The 26,458-nt window shown below is 45.3% G+C and overlaps 1 protein-coding gene across 1 annotated transcript in view; it reads left to right on the top strand.

Moving 5' to 3' along the window:
- Positions 1-14,824: 14,824 nt before the first annotated feature.
- The window catches only part of LOC130704877 (calpain-8-like), a 68,103-nt gene continuing 56,469 nt past the window's right edge, over positions 14,825-26,458 (top strand). Inside the window, 3 exon segments of the mRNA XM_057529289.1 lie at positions 14,825-15,025; positions 15,028-15,063; positions 23,099-23,168. Of these exon segments, the coding sequence (XP_057385272.1) occupies positions 14,825-15,025; positions 15,028-15,063; positions 23,099-23,168 (307 nt within the window).

Genomic DNA, 26,458 nt, shown 5'->3' with positions numbered 1-26,458 from the left:
AAGTCTAATATAAATGAGTACTTTCACCATTTTCTGGACAATGCAAAGACAGTAGAACACTTGAATTTCTTTGACCTCCCCAGCTGATTTATGTGTTTTTATAACTGTATTTTCATTTTCTCTATATTTAAAATCCCATAAAACAACATTATTTTTGTTATTTTACACAGTCAGTTTTCATCTGGATACACATACATATTTATCTCTTTGCTCTCCATTTCTTCTTGTATCTCAGGTCTTTTATTAGGAATCACTTTTCTGCTTGGAGTTTACTCAGTTTTGTTTGGGTTAGGGTTAGGGTATTAAAAAAAATACCTTTAAAAAAAGGTATCTTTTAAAATCTGAAAGTATCTTAATTTTAGCTTAATTCTTGAAGGATATGTTGGCCAGGTGTAGAATTCTAGGTTGGCACTTATTTTCTCACAGCACATTGAATATTTCATTCCACTGTATTCTGACTTCCATTGTTGCTGTTGAGAAGGTCAGTTGTCAATCTGTTATTTTGTTGAGGTAATACTCTTTTTCTTAGGATATTTTAAAGATTTTCACATTTTATCTGGTTTTCTGGGTTTTCCATTATGTGTCTTGATATTGATTTCTTTTCATTTATTCTGCCTGGGCTTTATTGGGCTTCTTGAATCTGTGGTTTGATGATTTTTCTCAGTTCTGGAAAATTCTCAGCCATTGTATCTTCAAATATTCTCTACTCCATTCTTTCTCTCCTCTCCTTTGGGAATTCAATTTTATGTTATTATACCTTATTGTAGTCTTTATGTCTCTAACCCTTTTTCTACTTTACATATTTTTATCTCTCTGTGTTTCAGTCTTCTGATCTAACTTCCAGTTCACTAATTTTCCCTTCTGTTGTATCCAATCCACTGTCAAATATATCCAGTGAGTTCTTAATTTGGGTTACTGAATTTTTCAGTTCTAGAAGTTCCTTTTGATTTTTTCAAATCCACGATGTAGCTTTTTATAGTTTCCTGGTCAAGCAAATGTTTTAAAGTTTGAATTTTATCAGTTTAATCATAGTAATCTTAGGTATTTCATGAATGAAAATTCTTAAAGCTTAAGTCTTTGTGAGTCTTTCTGTTTTCTGTTATTACTTATGGCTCTCAATAAATATTGTTTTTGAAAAATTATTTATAGGAATATTAATAGACATAGGATGGCATCACCTTCCTCCAGAGAGGATTTTCATTTGTTTCAACCAGGCTCCTGGGTCTAGTCAGGACCACTTTTGTCCCCTTTTAAGGACTGAGGTTCCCTGGAAGGGTCACTTAGATTCAGCCTGCAATTCTAGGTGAGAGTTTACTTCTGGTTTGCCTTTATCTTTAAGAAGTGAAACTTCCGTGACTCATTTAAAGTGTGGGAGGGTATTGGATTTCTCACCTTGGTTGAGTTTTGTGCCAGACTGTTGTTCCCTTCTTCCCACAGGGCTGCTGAAAGTTCAGCTTAATTTTTAAAGCTATTATTCAGCTGTTCCTACAGGAGCAGCAAAAACAAACATATAAACAAACCAACACCCTCAGGGCAAAAGCAGGTTTGTATAAATGACTTATCTCTCTGGCTTCTTCCTAGAATTTATCTGGTTCATCCTCATTAGCTTTTTTTTTTTTTTGGCTGCACTGTGGCATTAGGGATCTTAGTTCCCTAATCAGGGATTGAACCCATGCCCCTGCAGTGGAAGCGTGGAGTCTTAACCACTGGACTGCCAGGGAAGTCCCTCATTAGCTTTTTTTTTTTTTTTGAATTTTATTTTATTTATTTTTTTATACAGCAGGCTCTTATTAGTTATCCATTTTATACATATTCGTGTATACCTGTCAATCCCAATCTCCAAGTTCATCCCACCACCACCCCTCCCACCACTTTCCCCCCTTGGTGTCCATACATTTGTTCTCTACTTCTGTGTCTCTATTTTTGCCCTGCATACCAGTTCATCTATAACATTTTTCTAGGTTCCACGTATACGCTTTAATATACGATATTTGTTTTTCCCTTTCTGACTTACTTCACTCTGTAAGACAGTCTCTAGAGCTATCCACGTCTCTACAAATGACCCAATATCGTTCCTTTTTGGCTGAGTAATATTCCATTCTATATATGTACCACATCTTCTTTATCCATTCGTCTGTTGATGGGCATTTAGGTTGCTTCCATGACCTGGCTATTGTAAATAGTGCTGCAATGAATATTGGGGTGCATGTGTCTTTCTGAATTATGGTTTTCTCTGGGTATATGTCCAGTAATGGGATTGCTGGGTCATATGGTAATTCTTTTTTTAGTTTTTTAAGGAACCTCCATACTGTTCTCCATAGTGGCTGCATCAATGTACATTCCCACCAACAGTGCAAGAGGGTTAGGGAAGTCCCTCATTAGCTATTTTTTTAAATTAATTAATTAATTAATTAATTAATTTTTTGGCTGTGTTGGGTCTTCATTGCTGTGCACAGGCTTTCTCTAGTTGCGGTGAGCGGGGGCTACTCTTCGTTGCGGTGCGCGGGCTTCTCATTGTGGTGGCTTCTCTTGTTGCGGAGCACAGGCTCTAGGTGCGTGGGCTTCAGTAGTTGTGGTGCATGGGCTTAGTTGCTCTGAGGCATGTGGGATCTTCCTGGGCCAGGGCTCAAACCCGTGTCCCTTGCATTGACAAGCAGATACTTAACCACTGCGCCACCAGGGAAGCCCCCACATTAGCTATTTTTTAAAAAAATTTATTTATTTTATTTATTTATTTTTGGCTGTGTTGGGTCTTTGTTGCTGCACACGGGCTTTCTCTAGTCGCGGAGAGCAGGGGCTACTCCTCGTTGCGGTGCGCAGGCTTCTCATTGCAGTGGCTTCTCTTGTTGTGGAGCACAGGCTCTAGGTGCGTGGGCTTCAGTAGTTGTGGCGCATGGGCTTAGTTGCTCTGCGGCATGTGGAATCTTCCTGCACCAGGGCTCGAACCCGTGTCCCCTGCATTGGCAGGCGGATTCTTAATCACTGCGCCACCAGGGAAGTCCCCCCTCATTAGCTTTTAATGCTCTTAAATTTAAACACCTTCATCCAGATTCTTTTTTTTTTTGTCCTTAGTGGGAGGATCGTTTTGAATAACTTGACCTACTATTACTAGAAGCAAAAGACCTTTTGCTTTTATTTTATTCTATTTTTGCCATCTTGTTATGGAACATGTAAAACCTACACAAAAGTAAAAAGAGAAGCAGAATGAGCTCTCTTGTACTCATCATCAGCTTCAACAATGATCAACTTTTTTTTTTTTAATAAATTTATTTATTTATTTATTTTTATTTTTGGCTGTGTTGGGCCTTCGTTTCTGTGGGAGGGCTTTCTCTAGTTGCGGCAAGCGGGGTCCACTCTTCATCGCGGTGCGTGGGCCTCTCACTATCGCGGCCTCTCTTGTTGCGGAGCACAGGCTCCAGACGCGCAGGCTCAGTAGTTGTGGCTCACGGGCCTAGTCGCTCCGCGGCATGTGGGATCTTCCCAGACCAGGGCTCGAACCCATGTCCCCTGCATTGGCAGGCAGATTCTCAACCACTTTGCCACCAGGGAAGCCTGATCAACTTTCTTAATTTCTTGTTTTATTTACTCATCTCTGCTAGTTCTTTCTTTCTTTGTTGAATATTTTAAGTCAAAAAACAGAAAAATATAATTTTAATTGAAAATACTTTTGTGTGAGTGTTTATCTGTTAAGGAGTTAAATATATATATTTTAAAGTATATATGTACAATGAAAATATATCTACAGTATCTTATCATACCCAACAAAATTAATGATAATTTCTTACTATCATATAGTACCAATCTTTTTTTTTTTTTTTTTTTTTTATTTTATAGCTACTTTATTTATTTATTTCTTTATTTTTGGCTGTGTTGGGTCTTCGGTTCGTGCGAGGGCTTTCTCTGGTTACGGCAAGTGGGGGCCACTCTTCATCGCGGTGCAGGGACCGCTCTTCATCGCCGTGCGCGGGCCTCTCACTATCACGGCCCCTCCCGTTGCGGGGCACAGGCTCCAGACGCGCAGGCTCAGTAGTTGTGGCTCACGGGCCCAGCTGCTCCGTGGCATGTGGGATCTTCCCAGACCAGGGCTCGAACCCGTGTCCCCTGCATTAGCAGGCAGATTCTCAACCACTGCGCCACCAGAGAAGCCCTAGTACCAATCTTATGTTCAGTTTTCCTCAGTTGTCTCCAAAATGTTTTTTTACAGATTGTTCAAATTGGGGTCTAAAGAAGGCTCAAACATTGCATTTGATTGATGAATTTAACTACATTTAGATCTATAACATGCCTTCACTCCTTTTTTTTCCCCCATGGCATTTATTTTTTGAAGAAAGTGGATCATTTGTCCTGTAGACTTTCTCACGTTTGGGAGCAGGCTGATTGTATCCTCACGGTGTCATTTAACATGTATTTCTAACTCAGTGGTGCTTACCTGGGGGTGATTTTGCCACCTAGGGAATATTTGGCAATGTCTGGACATTTTTGGTTGTCATGACTGCAGGGATGCTACTGATATCTAGTAAGTTGAGGCCAGGGATGTTACTAAATATCCTATAATGCACAGAATAGCTCTATCCAACAAAGGATTATGTGGTCCAAAATGTCAATAGTACGGACATTAAGTGCCTACTTTTTTTTTTTTTTAATTGATTGATTGATTGCTGGCTGTGTTGGGTCTTAGTTTCTGTGCGAGGGCTTTCTCTAGTTGTGGCGAGCGGGGGCCACTCTTCATCACGGTGCGCGGGCCTCTCACCGTCGCGGCCTCTCTTGTTGCGGAGCACAGGCGCCAGACGCGCAGGCTCAGCAGTTGTGGCTCACGGGCCCAGTCACTCCGCGACATGTGGGATCTTCCCAGACCAGGGCTCGAACCCGTGTCCCCTGCATTGGCAGGCAGACTCTCAACCACTGTGCCACCAGGGAAGCCCCCCCTAATCTTTGATTTTCTCTCAAATGGCAATTAGATCTAGAGGTTTTATCAGATTTAAGTTCAGTTTTAGGGAGAGGATAGAATTCTTCATGGGTGGACTTGTGTTGTATATCCTAGGATATCATGTAAGAAATCAATAATCTCACATTTTTAGTGATGTGCAGATTGATAAATGCGTTTAGGTATTGTCAGCCTGATCCATCCATTATAAAGTTTCTAATTAACTTTTCATCTAATAGTTTTATCATGCATTGGTGGCTGCTTAAGCCCATTATTTCTTCAAAGGTTGCAAAATGGTGACTCTTCTAATTCTGTTATTTGTTCTATTACTAGTTGCAATTCTTCTATACAGAAAGGCATTGCCTTATCAACTACTTACCCTGAAATACAGTCCATACTGGAAAGGCAGGATGAATGCATGATTCTTTCCCTTTCTCAATTCTCAGAATGCCATAGTTGTTTATAAATATGTTTAAAATAGTCTTTATAAGTGTTTTTGGAAAAACCAGCTAGCTACCACCCTCTGAGGAGCGAAACAGGAAAAGAGTGTTACTACACAGACACTCTTACACCAGGCACTTGGTTTTAGATGAATCCACAAGGCAGGTTGGGATGAGACAGGGATCTAGGGGGCAGCAGAGACCACCAGCTGCTGGAGTCAGAACACCTTGGCTTTGATAACCTTTAAAAATTCCTTGCCACTGAAGGTTGCTGCTTGCAGCTCTAATTTCAGCTAGATAGAACCTCAGCTGATCTGAGAAACCACATCCCCGCCATGGCTGCAGGGAGGAGCTGGGCTCCCTCTGGACCTCCTGGCCCTTGCTACCTGCTACGTAAAGAGTCTCACCTCCCACTAGCAACGGGAACCTGGCAGTCCCTGTGGGCGGGGTCTGTCTGTGACAAGAAAGCATCCTCTGCCAAGTTCAACTCCAGCGTTCATTCTGTGTTTCCAAGCGATCATTTGTCCCTTTAAACAGTGTCAATATGGTATCCCGGAGAAGAGCATGGGCTTTTAGGTAAGACAAACCTGCTGCCAAGTCCTGGTTCTGCTATTTATGAACTGTGTGATGAAAGTCAGTTTCCACATCTGTAAAACGTGGTGGATGAGAGTTGCTACTGCTACTGTTGTTGCTGAAACAGAGGGTGATGGAAGTAAAGGGCTCAGTCAGGGCCCTGACGTGCAGGGCAGTGCTGTGCAGTGTGCGTGCGTGAGTGCGCAGTAACTGCAAAGGAGCGCCCCTCACCTTCCCCTGGCACGGCTTGTCCCAGCTCCAGGGCTGATGGCTGCGTTCAGCTTGCCCGGGAGCCGCTCACCTCCGTCCAAGTGTAGCTTGGTTGAGAGCATAGTGGAGCTGTGCTCTGTGCCCCCCATTTCCTCTGTGTCTGGTGAGCAAAGGAAGACCTGGGAGAAAAGTGACTTCTCCAGGTCACCATGAGGATGAGACAGGGCGGAGGATGGAATCCACTACAGACTCTTGGTCTAGGGCTCTTATTGGCTGCCTTTATATTACTATTTTGTCTAGATCCCCCTAGCCCTTCCTTAATGCCTTCTTATGTTGTCTTGGTTTAAGTCATACTTGCAAACCTTTTCAGAGAATTACACATAAAATAAGAGCCCTCAGCATACATGTGTACTGAAATTCCTGTAATTTTACCCATCCTGGGCTTAATTATACTCTGTCTTTTGCTAATCCAAGGATGCAAGATACAAAGCCTGAATATAACTTGTATGTTTAGCTAGTTATTCATTCATCAAACATGTATTGAATATCTGATATGTGCTAGGTACTGGGCCACAGGAAAGGGGTTTGAGATAATGGGGTGGGGGAAGGGTGAGTGGAGACATAGGGATGAAAAATGCAATCCCTGCATGCAAGGAATTTTAACTCTAATGGGAGGAGTGGAGGAAATTCAGAACCAAGAAGCAAACCGATGATTACACTTCAGTGTAAAGCACAGGATGGCCTTTACCTTGGAAGCCGTTCTGGAAAATTGATACTTGACTGTAATCTAGAAAGATGGGTCATGGCAAAGCAGGGAGAGAACAGGGTGACTGTCATTTCAGTTAGAGGGAGCATGGGGGGTTGTAAAAAGACATGGTAGGTTTGGGGGAGTTTCCCATAGCTCTGTATGGAGGAAGCATGGGCAGATGGGGTTGTTGTGGTAATGGGGCTGTGGTAGAAGCCAGGTGGTGAGACCCATGATGCCATGGCAAGGAGTTGGGACGACAACTTTAAGGCAAGATGAGGGGCATTGAAATACTTAAAGTAACAATCAGACTGGAGATTCGAGAGATTTGAGAAATTTGGAAGACTATCGCCGTGATCCAGGCTAGAAGGGATAAAGGATTGTACTTAAGGGGCTTCCCTGGTGGTCCAGTGGTTAAGACTCTGTGCTCCCAATGCAGGGAGCCCCCCGGGTTCGATCCCTGATCGGGGAACTAAGATCCCACATACTACAACTAAACCCGCGGACCGCAACCACTGAGCCTGCAGACCCTAGAGCCCGCGTGCTGCAACTAAGAGCCCGCGAGCTGCATCGAAGACGCAGCGCAGCCAAAATAAACAAACAAACAAACTAATTAATTAATTAAAAAAAAGAATTGTACTTAAGTTGTGGCTGTGGGCATGGAGAAGAAGGAAGTAACTCAAGGGAAATTTAGGAGAAAGACTGGATAGGACATATGTTCAAACAGTAACCGTGGGAAGGATCTACCTCGACGTTTTGGAATCCACCTTGAGAAAGTGCTATGATGTGCCCAGGTTACCACCTGGTTTCTCCCAGGTTCAGCTTGGGGCTCCTCTAAAGTCTGCTGGAAATTGGAAGTCGGATAAACAGCTAGGAAGATTTTTTTTTCTTCCTTTGCCTCCCCTTTGAAAAACCCAGTGGAAAATTCAGTGTTTTCTTTGTCCTAGTGATGGGGATGGGGGGAGATGAGAAACGTGGCTATTTTCCAGTGCAGCCTATGGCCTGCAAGGGAAAAATGATTGACGGGCTGTGAGTACCTTCCTTCCGTCCAATTTCATGCCAAGCTCTGCTGTGGCACAGGTTTATCAGATTTGAGGCTCTTTGCACAAAATTCCCAGCCCATAAATATCTCCCCTTCCGCCTGCTGTGGGAATATTTTTTCTTTTAATTTTCAAAATTAGATTAATTATAATCCTTGATTTAGGACACAAACTCATCATTAGTCCATGCATGGCTTTCTTTCATTTCTTGTTCATAGTATAATGAATTCCTATGTATCCACCACCCACCTGAGAATGAAAACATTACCTAAAATGTATACCTCTCTTCTACTCCTTTCCCACCCCATCTCCCTCCTCTTCAAGATGGAAGGAAAAACCCTTCTGATCTTTGTGTTTATCTTGGTGTGTTTTATTTCGTATATTTGTATGTATGGGTTTTTTCCTCCCCACATTCAAAAATTGACCCACTAAAATGAGGACATTTGAACTTGGAGAAGAGCAAATACAAAATCCTTCGGAAGAGTCTGGCATCGTCGTAAATATATTTCTATATTTTTAATAAATATATTTATTTTATTTATTTTTATTTTTGGCTGCGTTGGGTCTTTGTTGCCACGCGCGGGCTTTCTCTAGTTGTGGCGAGAGGAGGCTACTCTTCGTTGCGGTGTGCAGGCTTCTCATTGCGGTGGCTTCTCTTGTTGTGGAACACATTCTCTAGGTGTGCGGGCTTCAGTAGTTGCGGCACATGGGCTCAGTAGTTATGGCTCGCGAGCTCTAGAGCTCAGGCTCAGTAGTTGTGGCGCATGGGCTTAGTTGCTCCGTGGCATGTGGGATCTTCCCGGACCAGGGCTCAAACCCGCATCCCCTGCATTGGCAGATGGATTCTTAACCACTGCGCCACCAGGGAAGCCCTTAAATATGTTTCTTATTAAAAACCTAATTTGCCTTACAAAAAACATCTTTGAGTGAAATTGAGAGTCCAAAAAAAAGATATGTTTGTGCTCCAGTATGTCACCAAGCACCCTGGAGGGCAGACGGCCCCAGTTAGAGAGGCACTTCTGGCTTCCGTGACTGCTGGCAAAGTGGGCTCTGACAGCCTGAGAGCAGTGCATCCTTCCAACAGAGAGACACAGGGAGGGGCTGCCAGCAGGTGACGCTCATCAGAGCCCAGGTGCATAGAATGGTGACGGGCTCCAAGCAGTATGGACAGAGCATGGACTTCATGGTTACAGCAGCTAATCCCTTAACCTGGTCAGTGACATAGGACTCATGTGGCCTGGCTCCAAAAGGGGAGCGGGGCCAGTTAGATTCTCTCTCTTGGGAAACTGGACTGAGAAACACAGAAGGAATGATTTGCTAGTTAGTAGTGGGAGTTTCACTTACTTGACAAGTCAAGAGAGAGAGTTGGAGCTGGAGAGGACATGATGGGCCGTGGGAAACTCAGAGTTGTACTGGAGCAAAAATGATGAGCAGTCCAAGGAGGCCAGCTGATAGCCAGACAGAAATAGATGGTTGACCAGAACAGAGGCGTGCTAACAGGAGGGCAGTGGTGGAAGGAGCCACAAGTCCTGATACTGAGGCTGGGGGAGCTATGAGTATCCAACATTCAGCAGAATTCAACTTCTGACCTCAGAAAGCCTGGTACCATCAAGACTCTGGTTCTTAGATTTCCTGTTCTCAGGTGTTCATAACCCTGTTTAATCCAACTTTCCACCTATTCTATGCCTGCACCTGCACCTGTACCTGCACAGCTGAACACGACTGGAATAAAGAATACAGTCAAGCTGTCATGGTTTAAAAATATGCTCACAAATTCTTTGATACTCCTCCCTTTAAGAGGTGGAGGCTAATTCCCTCCTTTTACGAGTGGGCTGGACTGGGCTTCCCTGGTGGCGCAGTGGTTAAGAATCCGCCTTCCAATGCAGGGGACACAGGTTCAAGCCCTGGTCCGGGAAGATCCCACATGCCACGGAGCAGCTAAGCCCGTGCACCACAACTACTGAAGCCTGCACGCCTAGAGCCTGTGCTCTGCAACAAGAGAAGCCACCACAATGAGAAGCCCGCACACTGCGATGAAGAGTAGCCCCCGCTCGCCGCAACCAGAGAAAAGCCTGCGTGCAGCAACGAAGACCCAAAGCAGCCAAAAATAAAAATAAATAAATGAATTAATTTAAAAAAATACTGAAAAACAACAACAACAAAATAAATAAATAAAATCAGAAGACTTAGGGTCGAGTTTGCCATGTGAGTAACTTTGGGTTAGCCTGACAATACAATCTACCCACAGACTTGCTGTGACTCTCTAATGGGTCATGGACTTGAAAGTGCTACCTCTATTCAAACGTAAGTTTTTACATTAGTCACAGTGGGTCCGCAGGATCTGGGTTGGCCACTTGGGGGCAGTCTCAGCTGGTCTCCTAGCTGGGCTTGAGTGGATCCACCCTTTCCTGCCAGGGATGAGAGACTGGGGTGCTGTGCGATCCCACAGACCTGGTGAGGGATGAGCCCACACATCTGGCCTTCCCAGCCTTCTGTTTTCTCAGGGCTGGTTAGATAGGGTTCAGTCTTACAGCTCTGGCACTCTTTGGAGTGATGGGATACTTCCTGTCCTGGGCAGACGGGGAACCCATCTTTTACTTAGAGACGACTAATGAACGCGTGGATCACAGCAGGCCACCTTCTCTGTAATACTATTTTCTTTTATTTAAAATTTTTTAATTGAGATATAATTCACATAATAAAAACTCACCATTTTAAAGTATACAATTCTGTGATTTTTTTCATTATATTCACTATGTTGTGCAACCATCACTCTTATCTAATTCCAGAAATTTTCCATCACCCCGATAAGAAACCTCATACCTATTTGTAGTCAGTCCCAGTTCCCCTCTCTGCTCAGTTTCTGGCAACCAATAATCTACTCTGTTTCTGTGGACTTGCCTATTCTGGATATTTCATATAACTAGAAGCATACAACTTGTGGTCTTTTGTGACTGGCTTCTTTCACTTAGCATAGTATTTTCCAGGGTCATCCATGTTGTAGCACATGTCAGTATTTTATTCCTTTTTATGGCTGAATAATATTCAGTTGCATGGCTATACTACATTTTGTTGGTCTATTCATGCGTTGACGGACATTGGGCTGTTTCCACTTTTTGGCTACTGTGAATAATGTCTTATGAGCATTGGAGTAGAAGTTTTTGTGTGGACTTAAGTTTTCAAGTCTGTTTCAATTCCCTGGAGTGGAATGTTACTAGAAGTTACTCTGTCACTCTGTGTTTAGCATTTTGAGGAACTGCCAGACTATTTTCCAAAGTGCCTGTATATTTTCCATTCCCACCAGCAATGTATGAGAACTCTGTCATCCTCTTGACACTGGATTCACTCCATGCTTGCCTTAGAATTCTGAAATGGGAAGGCCCAGGAGAGAGACTGAAGTTAAGGTTCTGCATGATAACGAGATTTGCAGACTTTGTCTGAAAAGCACACTTGGGCTTTGGGGTGATTTGTCTTCCTTGCTGAGGGCGCAATGCAGCCTTGTCCTTCTGGCCGAGAGGAGCCGCTGTGGATAAGCTGAGTGCTCTGTCTGAGCTGCATTCACCAACGCTGTTTGCCAAGAAGAGTTCTTACTAGTCGCTGCTGACAGGTGTGTTTCTGCCCGGCCTCATCGGCCTCTGTCGTGGATCCTGGGCTTCCTGGGTGGAGCTGGCAGTGGCTCTTGTGGGGTGTCTGAGGTGTGAGGCTGGGGAGATGTCTGTCCAGGTTGACAGGGCCAGCGGGAGCCCAGCTGGGTAACGGGGAGACGTTGGCTGTCAGCTCAGGTGGGGCTGGTGAGCAGGGACGGCTCCTGGCTCGGGAAATGAGGGTTCTGTTCCCAGCAGCTCAGACCTGTCTGCCTAGATGAGGATGAATTTATTCATGCAGCATCTGGATGTGACGAGGGAGGTGATTTAGGCAGGTGGGGTGGGAAAGAGATTTCTAACCCCAAAGGAGACCCTTATGGAGAAGGAAAATTACCAGCTGTGCTTACTCTGTGATTAGATGGAGAAGGACTTGTTCATTTTAGTCAGTCTGAAGGGAGTGTTTCCGGGAGGCTCGGGGAGAAACGAAAGCAGGGAAAACAATCCCATGAGATCCCTGCCTGAAGATGCTGGGTCCACCATACCTGGTATGTATCTATCCAACCACTGGGCATCTTATACCTGTGGGTGTTTATTCATTTAGCAAATACTTATTCAGTCCCTACTATGCTCCAGGAGCTTTCCAGGCTCCAGCGATACGGTGATGAGCAAAACAAACACAATTGTCCTCGTGGAGATCAGAGCCTGGTGGGGTGGAGGGGCATTCATTAAATGATGCTGTGCAGGGCATCACAGGCCGTTGTGAGAGCGTATGGGAGGAGGATGGCTTTGCATGGGGGGGCGTCCAGGAAGCCTTCCCTGGGGCATTTGGGGTCTGAAGGCAGAGCGGGGGTGGGGAGAGGGCATTTCCGGGGGAGGGCACAGCAGGTGCAAAGTCCTCAAGTGGGACAGAGTACGACATTCCAGGACCTGAAAGAGGCCAGGAGGTGGAGAACAGAGAGGGAGGAGGGGCATGGGAGAGGGGCGGGGAGCGAGCAAAGGGCCAGTCTGCTGAGGGTCTTGTAGGCATGCAGGCCCTCCCTCCCCCTTGTTCTCCTAAGGGCGATGGACGGCCACTGGGGGGCTTTAGGCTTGGAAAGGACATGGTTGGATTTGTGCTTGAAGTGACTGCTCTGAGTAGAGAAAGATTGGTTAAGGATGTCAATCACAAGCTCCAGATAATTAGGCAGTAGATTCAAAAGTAAAAATAAATATTTCCTTTCCTTTCCCACACAGAGTTGCTAGATTGCTCCTGGAATCCAGTGTGTTTGAGAGGATTTTGTGTTGACTGAATGGAGGAATTATGGTTCTGGTTTTAAAGGAGGATGGGGTCCCCCAGGTGAGACCAGGGTCAACTTTGGGAGCTGGTGAAAATGTAACCATGGACTTTGGATGAGCTTGCTAGAGGAAGGAGACGTTGAATCAAGGGGAAAATGGTGCTGAGGAAACACAAGTGGGGCTCCCAGAGGGACCAGGACCATAGTCAAGTCTTTCTGATGCCACCTTGAGCCTCTGAAGGTCATTTTGGCCTTGAATTTCTGGTGAAACCTGAGAAACCATGTTTTATCCTGGACATGTGGGGAACAGACCCTTCTTTCTGCTTGCCAAGACCTGCCCATCTGGTGAAGTCCTTTACTCACACACTGTTGCTGGCTTAGAAGGTTGGAACCAGGGGCCTCAGAGGTCAGCTTGTTCAGCGCTTCTCAGAGCGTGGACCGAGGACCCCTGCATTTGGCATCATCTCCGGGATAGCAGTTTAAACACTGCAGACTCCTGGGTCCTACCCCACACGCACTGAATCAGAACATTTTGGGGGAGGCGGAGCAGTGGTAGCAATCAGCATTTTAAGCAAGTGCTTCACGGGATTCTCACACATACTGGATTCCTTTCCTGAGGCTGCTGTAACCAATTACCAGGAACTTGGTGGCTTAAAACAACAGAAATATGTTCTCTCACAGTTTTGGAGGGCAGAAGTCTAAAATCAGTTTCACTGGGCTGAAACCAAGATGTCGGCAAGGCCATACTCCCTCCAAAGGCTCTAGGGGAGGATTCGTTCCTTGCCTCTGCCAGCTTCTGGTGGCTGCTGGCATTCCTTGGCCTGTGACAGCATCACTCCAGTCTCTGCCTCTGTGGATACATTGCCTTCTCCTTTTTTGTCTGTTGTCAAATCACCCTCTGCCTCCGTCTCATGAGGACACTTGTGATTGCATTTAGGGCTACAATAATCTCCCCATTTCAAGATCCTTAACTTAATCACCACTGCAAAGATCGTTTTTCCAAATAAGGTATGTACTATTCACAGGTTCCAGAGTTTGGGACTCAGTATCTTTGGAGGACCATTTTCCAGCCACTCCCCCTCCCAGTTTCAAAAATCACTGATGTTCCACATCCTTAGGGTAGATCAGGCCTCAGAAATTGGAACCCTGAAAAAAGCGATTAATGCAAGGTCCCAGAGCCCATTTCCCTTCTGAAGTTAGAGCCCACAACTCTTATTCCCCAGACCTTCTCTTTCTGGTCCTGGTTCCTAGGGATAATGATGACTGGCATTTCCTGAGTGCTTCTTATGTACCATTCTAAGCAAATTCCATGTACTATCTCATCACCCTTCCAAACAACCCTATAAGGTAGGGCCTACTATTACCTTTCATTTTACAGGTGAGAAAATTAAGGGGATGAGAGGTTAAATAACTTGCCCAAGGTGACAGAGCTAATTACTGGTGCTGCTGGGATAGATACCCAGGCAAAGGCCAAACCCTTCACCTGTAGGAGGGACACCTTTGCCTGGGGTTACTCTGATCCACTCCATGACTCACCCGTCTCTGATATTTTTGTCCTTCTAGCGAATATGGAACTAAACTTTTCTGGAAGGGAAGGAGACCCCTCTAACTCCTTACCCTCCTGCTGAGAACCAATTCCTTGGAAAATACTGGCCTCAAGCTGCCCAACAGGACTTCTCATCTCAGCTGATGGGGCCAATGGGAAGTAAGCAGGTCTTGCAAAGAGATGGGGATGGATGGCTGTGATCCTAACGGATTTCTTAGGCTAATGGCCTGGGAGGGGCCCTGGAAGTTTCCCAGCCTCCAAATTGTCTGCTGAAAGGCAGAAGGGGAGGGTGGGGGCAGATTCATCTACACCTTGGGTAAACATTTGCTCCTGGTTGTGACTCACTTCCCTCTGGAGCAGGGCCTCAGGTGAAATGATTACCTGCTCCACCTCCCCTTCACACTGCCTTATAGCTCCCCTCCCAGTGGGGCAGATCTGACAGCACAGAGCAGCTCTGCCCTTCTGTCTACCCCACGGAGCCCTCGACCATGGCAGCGCTGGCGGCTAGAGTATCCCAGCAGCAGGTGGCAGCTGAAGGTCTTGGCTCCAGCCAGAAAGCCGTGAAGTACTTGGGCCAGGACTTTGAGACCCTGAGGCAGAAGTGCTTGGACTCAGGGGTCCTATTTAAGGATCCAGAGTTCCCAGCGTGCCCATCAGCCTTGGGCTACAAGGATCTTGGACCATGCTCCCCCCCCAAACTCAAGGCATTGTTTGGAAGAGGCCCACGGTAAGGAGATGGGTTTGCTGTTGAGTGTCAGGATGGAGGGCCCTCGCTTCTGGTCAGAAGTAGCTGAGGGAGAAGTTATGGTTCTTGACCCTATGTTCCTGTATCCCGTATTTCAGCCTACCCCCACCCCTCCACTTTAAAAAACATCTTTGCAGAGGTGATAAGGTATAGAGGGAAGAGCATGCACTGGCTTTGGAACCAGACAAGTTAGATTTGAATCCTGCCTCTGCCTGTGCGGTCTTGGACAGATAATCGCTGTGATCTTCAGTTTTTTCATCTGTAAAATGGTGCTACTGGCATCTTATTTTTCAGTGTTGGTACAAGGACTGGAGATAAAGGTCAGAGCACAGTGCTTGGCACATAACAGGCACAGAAGGCATGGTAGCTGTTGCATAGGACCCCTGGGCCAGTGCAAGATGGAAAAAAAACAATGCTAGAAGTAATCAGTCCTGGGGTACACTGTGACGTCGTTGCTGAAGTGTGCAGGGTTGCTTAGGGTTATGAATTGTCATTGGTCTATTGGGGCTATGGAGTGGAGAGGTGGAGCTGGGGGTCTGTGGATACAGATGGGAGTCAGGGGCTCTGGGATGCTGTCATTGATACCCCCCCCCCCAAATCTCAAGGGCAAGGCATGTAGAACCAACCCCCCAAAACCTGGGCCCATGACCTACTGCTCTGTGACCCTTGTCAGTGATTTAACCTCAAGGATAGGAGCCCCCCACACAGAGTGGTTGTGAGAATTGAGATAATCCATTGAAGTGCTCTGCTCAGTGTCTGGCCCACAAGTCTCATAAGAGAACATGCTTTGTGACCCTTGGCCAGGGTCCGTTTGTCTTCTAGACCGTGATGGGAAAATCAAGCCATGGTCCTTATTTTCTTGGCAATGGATGAAGAGGGAGGTAAGGAGAGAATAACTCCTTGGACGTGGTCAAAATCACCCTTTAACTCCAGCTCTCTCTACCCCTCCTGTTTTCATCCTATCAATTTTACACAACAGTTGCCACCTCTGAGGATAACTTCTTTGCCCTACTTCCCTCCAGCCCCCCATGGCCATCTTCCGTGCCCCTCTGGAACCTATGTGGGCTCTCTGGGATATTGGCAAAATCAAGGTTGGGAACCATGGTTTTTAAACTTTGGGTTTATTTATTTATTTATGGCTGTGTTGGGTCTTCGTTCCTGTGCGAGGGCTTTCTCTAGTTGCGGCGAGTGGGGGCCACTCTTCATCACGGTCCGCGGGCCTCTCACTGTCGTGGCCTCTCTTGTTGCGGAGCACAGGCTCCAGACGCGCAGGCTCAGTAATTGTGGCTCACGGGCCCAGTTGCTCCGCTGCATGTGGGATCTTCCCAGACCAGGGCTCGAACCCGCGTCCCCTGCATCGGCAGGCAGATTCTCAACCACTGCGCCACCAGGGAAGCCCGGGAACCATGGTTTTATATTCTAATGTCAAGAGTTGGCAGCCACATTTCATTTCAACAGACAGTTTTTTTAGGCCTCTGTTTTGGGCCAGGCATTGGCTCTGCCCTGTTTGGAAAGGTGGTCGGGGAGAAACTGAAGAATGAGCCGGGGTCTCGGCTCTGAGGGAGATTGCGGGGAGGCAGACACATGAATAAAGGACTGACATCCTGGGCAGAATGAAGGAAGTGCTAACAGAGACATAAACCACGGGCATGGCAATGTGGGATGTTAGGACTGAATGATGGAAAGACTTAGGGGAGGAGAATACATTCGAGCGGAATTGAAGGACCCCAAGGAGCTTGGGGGAGGGGAGATGGATATGGGGGGAGGGGAGAAGGTTTCACTCTGTGACCAAAGTCAGGTGTCTTTAGCCTTTGCCTAGTTTTTCTCTTTCATTTGAAATTCTTAAAGCCCTCACCTCCTCAAACACATTTCACCTTCTCCCCTAAAATGTGTCTTCACCTGGTCTCACTGTCCACGTAAATATGGTAACTTCAGACTGGGATGCTGATTTGTGCCTGTCAACAAAATGCTATAAAAGCCGGACCATGAGGTAGTAGAACCTGATTAATGTGGAGCTGAAGTACTCCCATTATTGGGAGTTTTCAGATGCATAAATAAAAGCTTGTCAGAAAGTACCCTCTCCATCCCCAGTCATCAGTGAAGGATTCTCACTTAGCTGCTTTTGACCAGGCTGTGCTCACACATCACACGATAGGACCCAGTTTTATCCTCTAAGATCTTACAGATTATTGAATAGCCTCCTGAGTTTGTAATGACCCTGATTCTATCTCTATTGGGGACGTGCCTTGGAATCTGGGAAAACTCAGTCTGTTCCTAAATGCTTCATTTCTTTCTTCCCTTGAAGTCTCTCAGGGGCCGGCAAGAAGGTTGGGGTGTCCAGAAATGAGGTGCCCCAATGAGTTCATTTGCTCTTCTTTCCTCCCCTTCCCTCCCCTCCCCTTTCCCCCTCCCTTCCCACTTCCTCCCTCCCTCCCCCTTCCCCCCTTCCTTCCTTCCTTCCTTCCATCCTTCCTCCCTCCCTCCCTTCCTTCCTCACTTCCATCCTTCCTTTTCCATCCTTCCTTCCATCCTTCTTCCCTCCCTCCCTCCCTTCCTTCCATCCTTCCTTCCTTCCACCCTTCCTTCCTTCCTCCCTCCTTCCCTCCCTTCCTTCCTTCTTTCCTCCCTCTCTTTCTTCTTCTTTTTTTCTTACATTGTGGTAAAATACACACAACATATAATTTACCATCTTAACCATTTTTAAGTGTATAGTTGAGTAACAATAATTTGTTGTGTAACTATTGTCACCAACCATCTCCAGAACTTTTTCATCTTGCAAAACTGAAACTGCGCACTCATTAACTCCACATCCTTCCTTCCATTTTACTTCTGTCTCTATGAGTTTGACTACTCTAGGTACCTCATATATAAGTGAAATCATGCAGTATTTGTCCTTTTATGACTGGCTGATTTCACTTAGCATAATGTCCTTGAGATGCATGCATGTTGTAGCATGTGACAGCACTTCCTTCCATTTTAAGGCTAGATAGTATTCCATTGTATGCATATTTCACATTTTATTTATCCATTCATCCATCAATAGACACTTGGTTTGCTTGCATCTCTTGGCTATCGTGGATCATGCTTCTGTGAATATGGGTGGGCAAATAGCTCTTTGAGACCCTGCTTTCAATTGTTTTGGGTTTACATCCAGAAGCAGAATTGCTAGATCATATGGTAATTTACTTTTGATTTTTTGAGGACACACCATATTGTTTTCCATAGCCACTGTACCATTTTACATCCCCACCACCAGTGCACAGGCTTCCAATTTTTCTACATCTTCACCCTCACTGGTTATTTTCTGTTTTGTGGTGGGGGCCATCCTAGTGGGTGTGAAGTGGTATCTCATCACGGTTTTGATTTGCATTTCCCTAATGATTAGTGATGTTAACCATCTTTTCATGTACTTGTTGATCATTGGTACATCATCTTTGGAGAAATGCCTACTTCTCCAAAGCACAAAAATGTGCTTTGCCCAGTTTAAAATTGGGTTGTTTGCTTTTTTGTTTCATTTGCTGCTTTTGAGGGTAACCCCTTACCACTTCAGTCTTAGGAACTTTAAGCCAGCTGCCCAGATGTGGCTCTTATAACCCTGGTTCCCATAAAGATGGTAATTTTTACTTGCCTTTGGGGGAAAGGAGATGAGATGGGCTAAATATATATGTATATTTGTTTCTGCCCTCTCAATAATAAATAAAGCTTGATACTTAGATGTTTTCTGAAATCATAAAATTTGGCCTCCTTCCCCTGCTGGGTGTTTCTGCCTACTTTAAGTCCTGAGTGTAAGGTTTGGTTGGGCTCTTATTCCAAGGGTTGGAAGACAAGTTTGCCCAGACTGGAGATCTCATGGTCAAGCATGGGTTCTCAGGAGAAACTTTTGTCTATTCATGATCCTAAGGCGATTTTCCCCCCACTAGTGTTGGGCAAGGACAACGATCCTATCACAAAGGGCATGACTGGCTGTGTGAGAGCAGGGAGTGCTCCTAGAAGCTACTTCCCATTTCCCAGCTTGCCCGTCACTCTGGGTCGACACCCAACCTGGGCCCCTATGGTTTGAGGGATGCCCAGTGTGTGTGGGCCCTACTGCAGCCCAGCCAATGAGATTCTTCTCTGTCCATTTTTTTGTAATTAAGCGGTTCATTGATCTTAAGGAGAAATACACAGAGAGAAGTGAGGCAATGCCAGCTGCATGGTAGGGGCCCGTGAAATGGCCATCCCAAGTTAAGAGAGACACGGCGGGTTGAACTTTGGGAGGCTAGGATAAGGATGAAGGGGGGGGGCTCAGTTTGGATCTTCCACTCTTTGTTTTCAGTTGCTGCCTCTTGAATGAATGAATTTGGAATTTTAAATTCAGCCTTGATTTTTTGAGTGTTGGTCATGTGCAGATCATAATGTGGAGCCTTTGTGGAGCTTTTGCTAGTTGGGAAGAGAGACAATTGACAGCTGACAGGCAGCAGAATGGCCAAGACCTTGGGTTTGGGCATCAGGTAGATCAGGATTCTGGTTCCCTTTCTGCCATTTACTAGCTCTGTGACTGTGGCTAAGTTACTAACCTCCCCAGGACTCAGTTTCCTCATCTATAAAATGGGAATAATAATATGACTTATCTCATCAGGTTATTGGGAGGCTTAAATGAGAGGATGGGTTTAACACAGTACCTGGCACATAATAGATGCTCAATGCTATGATCTATCTCTAGCAATTATTATAAGACAGAATGTCCAGAGAGTGAAATATAAATATGTATGGGAGTTCAGGGGCAGAAGCAGTTAAACTGACTGTGGGATTGGGGCAGACATCTGAGCGGGGGATGGGGGGTTGGTAAAAGAAGAGGGTCATGATAGAGACCAAGAAGGCACAGGTGTGAGCAAAGGCACAGGGCTGTGGATATGCATTCAGAGCCAGCATGTTCAGAGGAAGGCATTAGGGGAGAGAGAGTACCTTGGGAAACAGAGAGTGTTGTGGGAAACGTCAAATGGGGCCAGATCCTAGAGCAACAGGAGTGATGAGCTGAGTAATGTGGCCATAATCAATGGTGATGATGATAAAACGTGGCGACATCGCTGGGTTTCCCGGAAGTGCACAGCCAGGGCTCCTGTAATACCAAACATAGACTATCAGACATGGACTAATGCCCTGGGGAGCAATGTTTCCAAGTCACCAAGTCACTGAGAATGTGTGGTTTAAATCACTTCCTACCTTGAATTCCTTACTGATACCGGTGTTTCTCTTGCGCCCTTTCATCAGAGGCTGATATAAGGCTTGAATAATTTGAGTTTATGGAATGTTTTGAGATCTTTACCTGAGAAATAGTAAACATTTCTAAAAGTAAAAGAAGTACTAAAAAGACATGCTTGTTTGGGTTTTTAAAATTAATTAATTAATTTAATTTTTGGCTGCGTTGGGTCTTTGTTGCTGCGTGTGGGCTTTCTCTAGTTGCCCGAGCTGGGGCTACTCTTCGTTGCAGTGCGCGGGCTTCTCATTGCAGTGGCTTCTCTTGTTGCGAAGCACGGGCTCTAGGTGCGCGGGCTTCAGTAGTCGTGGCACGTGGGCTCTAGAGCGCAGGCTCAGTAGTTGTGGCACACGGGCTTAGTTGCTCCGCAGCACATGGGATCTTCCCGGACCAGGGCTCGAACCTGTGTCCCCTGCATTGGCAGGCGGATTCCTAACCACAGTATCACCAGGGAAGTCCAACAAGTTTGTTTTTAAGGAAGAAAAAAATAATGTCCCAAGAGTGGGGGAGGTGGGAGCCTGCCTCTTTACTGAGGCTTGCCTCTTTTAAACATCTTTGGCTGCCATGTTACTTTGTATCTCTGATCTGATAGGAGTTCCAGTAGAAAGTTAACAATGGAGAGAAGACTTTGGAAATGTTCTTCAGGCATAATGCTGAGCTGTGATCTCCTTGCAAGGATGAGGACTTTCTGTGGCCCCTGAGAGATTCACACAACCTCTGAATCATGGCATTTCTTGATTGTTTTCTCCTGGTGGAGGCTGGTGTGCGTTGTGAAATATGCTGATGACTAACCGTAGCCAAATGAACGTTCCACCTGCCTATGAACCCCTTAGTGCCATTCTGGTTACAACGCTTTCAGTTATCTCCAGCCTTTGCAAACCACTCTGTCTTCCAAACCAAACTTAACATGTTAGCCGAGCTAGGTAGATTATTAGACATGAGTCTAGTGAGCTTCTACCGTATGGACAGTGTGACGTGGGTAATTGAATGTACAGCTCAGGGGAGTGATTTGGGGAGCATCAGCATATTCTATAGTTAGTAGCTGAAACCACGGGTCTGGATGATGTCACCCAGGGAGAAGGTTTCGGGTATGTTATTGCTCTATGAAATGGGGTCATGCTGAAGACTGAGGACCCAGCCCGGGGGTTCCCTGATCCTGGGGATGAGGAGAGCAGAGGAATCCTTAAAGGATACTGACAAGGAGTAGAGAGGTGAGAAAGTCAAGAGCAAGTAAGGACACAGAGGCCAAGAGAGGAGGGTTTCAGGAGGAGGGAATAGGCCACAGTATCAAGTGTAAAGAACAGCGAGATTCAGGGGAACAAAGCTCCTTCCGTGATTGCTGGTGACTCAGGTGAGAAGAGTTTCATGAAGCCGTTGGAGATCGGAGCCAGATTTCAGTAGACTGATGGATGCATGGGAGATGAGGAACAGGATACTTTTTTTTTTTTTTTTTTCAGTCACTAGACCGCTTGGCAATTCCAACAGGAGACTCTTTTAAGAAGGTTTTAACAGAGAGATTCTGCTAAACCTCTGTTCAATGTGCTCCCTGCCCTTCCTTCTCCATGAAGCAACTTTTTCCTTCTTGTTTTTTAAAACAAACTACATTCAACATTTTTTGTCTCTCTATTTTTATTTATTCAATTTTTAAATCTCTCCACCTTTTGTCTGCCAAGAGAGGATGTCTGGAGACTGGGAGCTCTCAAGCACCTGGGATTAGAATTTGCAGCTGTCCACTGTTAGAACCCCTAGTCTGACTCATGCCACTTCTCTCTTTAAATTGCCACTAGAGATGGCAAGAGATTGAAACAAACAAGCAAACATACAAACAAATAGAACTAAGTCCCATCATTGGAGGGCTGACTAAGTAACTCATGGTACTTATAATGAAATGATAAAGCCCTATATGTACTAAGGAAAGATGTACAAGATAAAAAATGGATATATATATGTAAGTGTGCTTTTAAATCAAAAGACGGTTTCTGGAAGGATACATAAGAAATGTTAACAGCAAAGAATGTGAAGTAGAAGGAATTTTTTTGTTTTACAGCATTATTTACTGTCAGATTTTTTTTACCCATATGCACATATTTTTTTTAATAGAAAACAAGTTAATGAGTTTTTTTAATATTTGGAAGAAAAAAGAAAAAAACCAGTCCAAAGGCACTTTCTTGGCCCATTTAGGTAGGAGCTAGCAGCTTTATACAAGGCTGTAGGGCTGCCACTTTGAGGCCGGTGAGCAGGGGAAGCGTAGGTCAGATGTGGGAATGGAGCTGAGTTCTCCTCTCTGTATAGGACACTTCCTGACGCCTCAGTGTTTCCATCAGCACATGCGGTCATCACTGAGTCAAGTATTTAATGAGTGTCCACAGGGTGCAGGGCATTTCGTTAGAGTGCTAAACATTAGTTTCATCCTCTCCCTGTAAATAGGGGTGTTGTCTGAATGGGTGAGATCATAGCTCCTCATGTCATTATCTCAGCCCTTGCCTTTCTCCTACCCTCCCCCATACCCGCTTTCACACACACACACCCACACAGTATGTATCGCGATAAAGAGCTGGCCGTGGGCTCCAGCTCCTGCTCTGCCACCCCTGGCTGTGTGACCGTGGGCAGCTCTCCTGCCTTCTCTGGGCTTCAGCATCTTCAGCAATAAAATGCGGTGTGTGCAGTAAATGTTCTCCTAGGTCTCTTCCACGGATTTTTGGGACTATCAAGTTCTTTCACTCTTGCTGCCACCATCACTGGGCATCTTGGGACTTGTGTTTTGCCCCCAGTTGCTTTCAGGAATTGTGTCCCAGCCCTCAGTTTATCGTTGGTGGAGCCACGTGTACAGACATTTGTCAGGGTATGGTAGGTGAGTAACTGGGGAGAGTCCTGTTTGGTTTGGGAGAGGGCAGGTGTGTATGTGTAATGAGTAACATCAGATTACGCTGTTAGAGTTGACCGACTACATTATGTCTGTGACTTATCCGTATGGGTTTGTGTTTTGAGACCGTACTCTCCATTCTGGGTCTGGAATGCTGGAACTACATTTGGTTCCTCCTAACAAGAGATCTTCCATATGCTCATTTAACCCCTTTTAGTGCTAGACTCACGAGCCAGAATTATAGGCATGCAGTAGATAACCGCGCTGTGCTGTGTTTTGATAGTAGTGACCTTTAAGTGGACGTAATTTGCCCTGTGGAATGGCCATGTCTATACAATTATGGGCTGTCATAATAGATGCTCTTAGCATGAGTAAGAAAAGAAGAATCCCAGCTTTCCAGCCAAGCTTCTTTCCAGCCCGGAATCCTGGGATTAAGAACCTTCACTTCCCAACCTTTCATATTCCCTCCAAATCAGGCTCAGTTAAATTGAGGAAATAATTTATTTTGTAAGTTCTAGCCTTAAGTGTTGGAAACCGAGGTTCTCCTTGATAGCAGATTAGCACTGTTGATCTCATAAGCCCTCCTGATCCCAGGGCATCACAGTTTCTTCATTGAGTGGGACAACACTGACATTTCAGGGACAACATAGCTCTGAATTGAATTCGCTGGGCTTCCAAACGGCCAGCCAGTGACAGCTGCAGGAAATAGACCTGGAAACGAAGGCAGGAGGAGACAAATCCTATTTGCTGAAAATTAGCCAAACAAACAAAATCTCAGCATCCACGCGGCCCCGATCACCCTTTATCCTTCAGGAGATTTCCCCTCCATCTTTTTTCTCCTTGTTCCTCCTGTTCTCTTGAGCCTGTTGGAAACTTTTATGATTTTGAAAATCACCGGTGTTTATTTTAAATGCTTCTAGTGTTCTCTCCTTTAACGAGTAGAGCCGATATCCCCTTAGCCAGAGCTCATGGGGCGTGAGCACAAAGCAGTGAGAACGATTCGGGTACCACACAGACGTGTGCCCTGTTCCCTGAAAGCCACAGTCTCCGTGTCCTGAGCCTTTGTGTGAGGGCTCACCCAGGGGTAGCGTTCTGACCTTTTCTTGCTCTGGATGAGTGTGCTGTGCCTTTTTACTTCCAGCTAAATATTTAACCTAATTTAGCACGTGTCTCAGGGAAACACAACTTCTAATCTATGCTTTTAACAGCTTCTTGTTGTAGACGTTTTGACTTTGGAAAAGGTATTTAGTAAGTGTCTTTTAATTGATCAACTTGGATAGATCTTCCTTTGAATAGTTTTAAGCTCAGAGAAAAGAAGGGTTCCCCAAAGAGGCCTGAGCGTTACCATGGTGAGTGTGCGCTGCTGATGGAGCCCGCAGCTAGAGGAGCAGTAAATGAACCCGATTCTCCGAATCCAGCTCACATCAAAGTGAGTGGGCCACGCCGTGGAGGCCGCTCCGGGTTAGCCCTGCTGCAGTGGTGTTTTTTTTTTTTTTTTTTTTTTTTTTTGCAGTGGTGGTTTTTAATGAGCAGAGCGGAAAGGGGTTGTTGAGTCCAATTTCCTGAAGGATGCTTGGTACGGGGCCGGAGGGCCTGTGGACCAGACGGAGCCTCAACACGTATCGAAGTGGGTGCCTGCATGCCAGGCCTGCAACTCGGCACCAGGGTGGTTGCCAGGAGCTGAGTGACAGCAACCTGTGTGGCCTGTGAGACTTGAGCTCGGTGGCGTTAACGATGGGCGGATCGTGGCGAGATTAAGAAGAAGACTTCCTGATCAGAGAACCAGGGGGTGTCATGCTGCACCTGTTGAATCAGGGTGTGACAGGGATTCATATTTGTTCAGTGCCTTTCAGGCTTGACACAGTCCAGCACAGCGCAGTGGGGTCTATTCCAGGTTTAAAACATCTTTTTTATTATTTTTTTAAAAATTTATTTATTTTATTTATTTATTTTTGGCTGTTTTGGGTCTTCGTTGCTGTGCGTGGGCTTTCTCTAGTTGCGGTGAGCGGGGGCTACTCTTCGTTGCGGTGCGCGGACTTCTTATTGCAGTGGCTTCTCTTGTTGCGGAGCACGGGCTCTAGGTGCGCCGGCTTCAGTAGTTGTGGCTCACGGGCTCCAGACGCGCAGGCGCAGTAGTTGTGGCTCACGGGCTTAGTTGCTCCGCGGCACGCGGGATCTTCCAGATCAGGGTTCGAACCCGTGTCCCCTGCATTGGCAGACGGATTCTTAACCACTGCACCACCAGGGAAGTCCTGTTACTATTATTTTTTTAACAGTCGATCTATATAATGAAAATGATGTCCTTTACACAGTTTTGTGTTACTGTGATTTTATTATTATTTTGAATACACACACTGTTCAAAAATGAAAACAACTGAAAGGTCCACCGTGAAGATTCAGCTTCCTGTCTGTCTCCATCTATTCCACTGCTTGCTGTCCTGGAACCTTTTTTTTTTTTCTTATCCTTTCAGTGTTTCTTTATGCAAATTCAAGCAAGTCTAAATACATATTCTAATTTGTATCTCTTTCTTGCCTTGAAGGCAGCATACTGTAAACATTGTTTAGCACCTTTCCATTATTTGTTATTATTTTACTAAACAAAATGTCTTGGAGCTCTTTCCATGTCAGCGTATGAAGGGCTTCATTCCTTTGTAACCACTCAGAATATTGCAGTCCATTGTGCGAAGTACCAGTTGATTTAGCCTGTCTCCTACTGATGGACACGAGTTATTTTCTCTTTACAGCTATTATACAAAATGGTGCAGTGAATGTCCTTCTCCGTGGTAGTGTGTGTGTGTGAGGGTTTTTGTCAGCAGGTTTGAAGTGTGGCTGCTTCAGTCACCACGGAATATCTTTCCCTTCTATTTGATTCCCAGCGCTTAGTGGCCTCATATTCGGTCCCACTATCACCACTGTCTTATCTACTCTGAGGAAAGGGCCCAGGACAATCATTTACACTTTAGTGTGAATTTGAGTCAGTGGGCTACCAGAGGATTTGTATATTGAACATTATCTCCAGAGCATGAAAGAATTGTACTGTTACATCTTTAGTTACACCAACTCTCATAACTTATTTCCTTTTGGTATGAATGCAGACAATGAAGCACAGTAATAGAAATCATGGATTATATTCATATTACATTACAATTGTTGCAAATAATTCAAAATACCACATAGTCGTCATTACCTCATAATTACACTGCTTATTAGTCACCACTCCAAAACTTTTATATAGAATGTTAATAAAGAAGCACGAACCTTACCATATTCTAATTTTA

This window comes from Balaenoptera acutorostrata, chromosome 1 (genome assembly GCF_949987535.1).
Source record: "Balaenoptera acutorostrata chromosome 1, mBalAcu1.1, whole genome shotgun sequence".
Classification (NCBI taxonomy): Eukaryota; Metazoa; Chordata; class Mammalia; order Artiodactyla; family Balaenopteridae; genus Balaenoptera; species Balaenoptera acutorostrata.
This window is presented reverse-complemented; position numbering and strand designations above follow the sequence as displayed.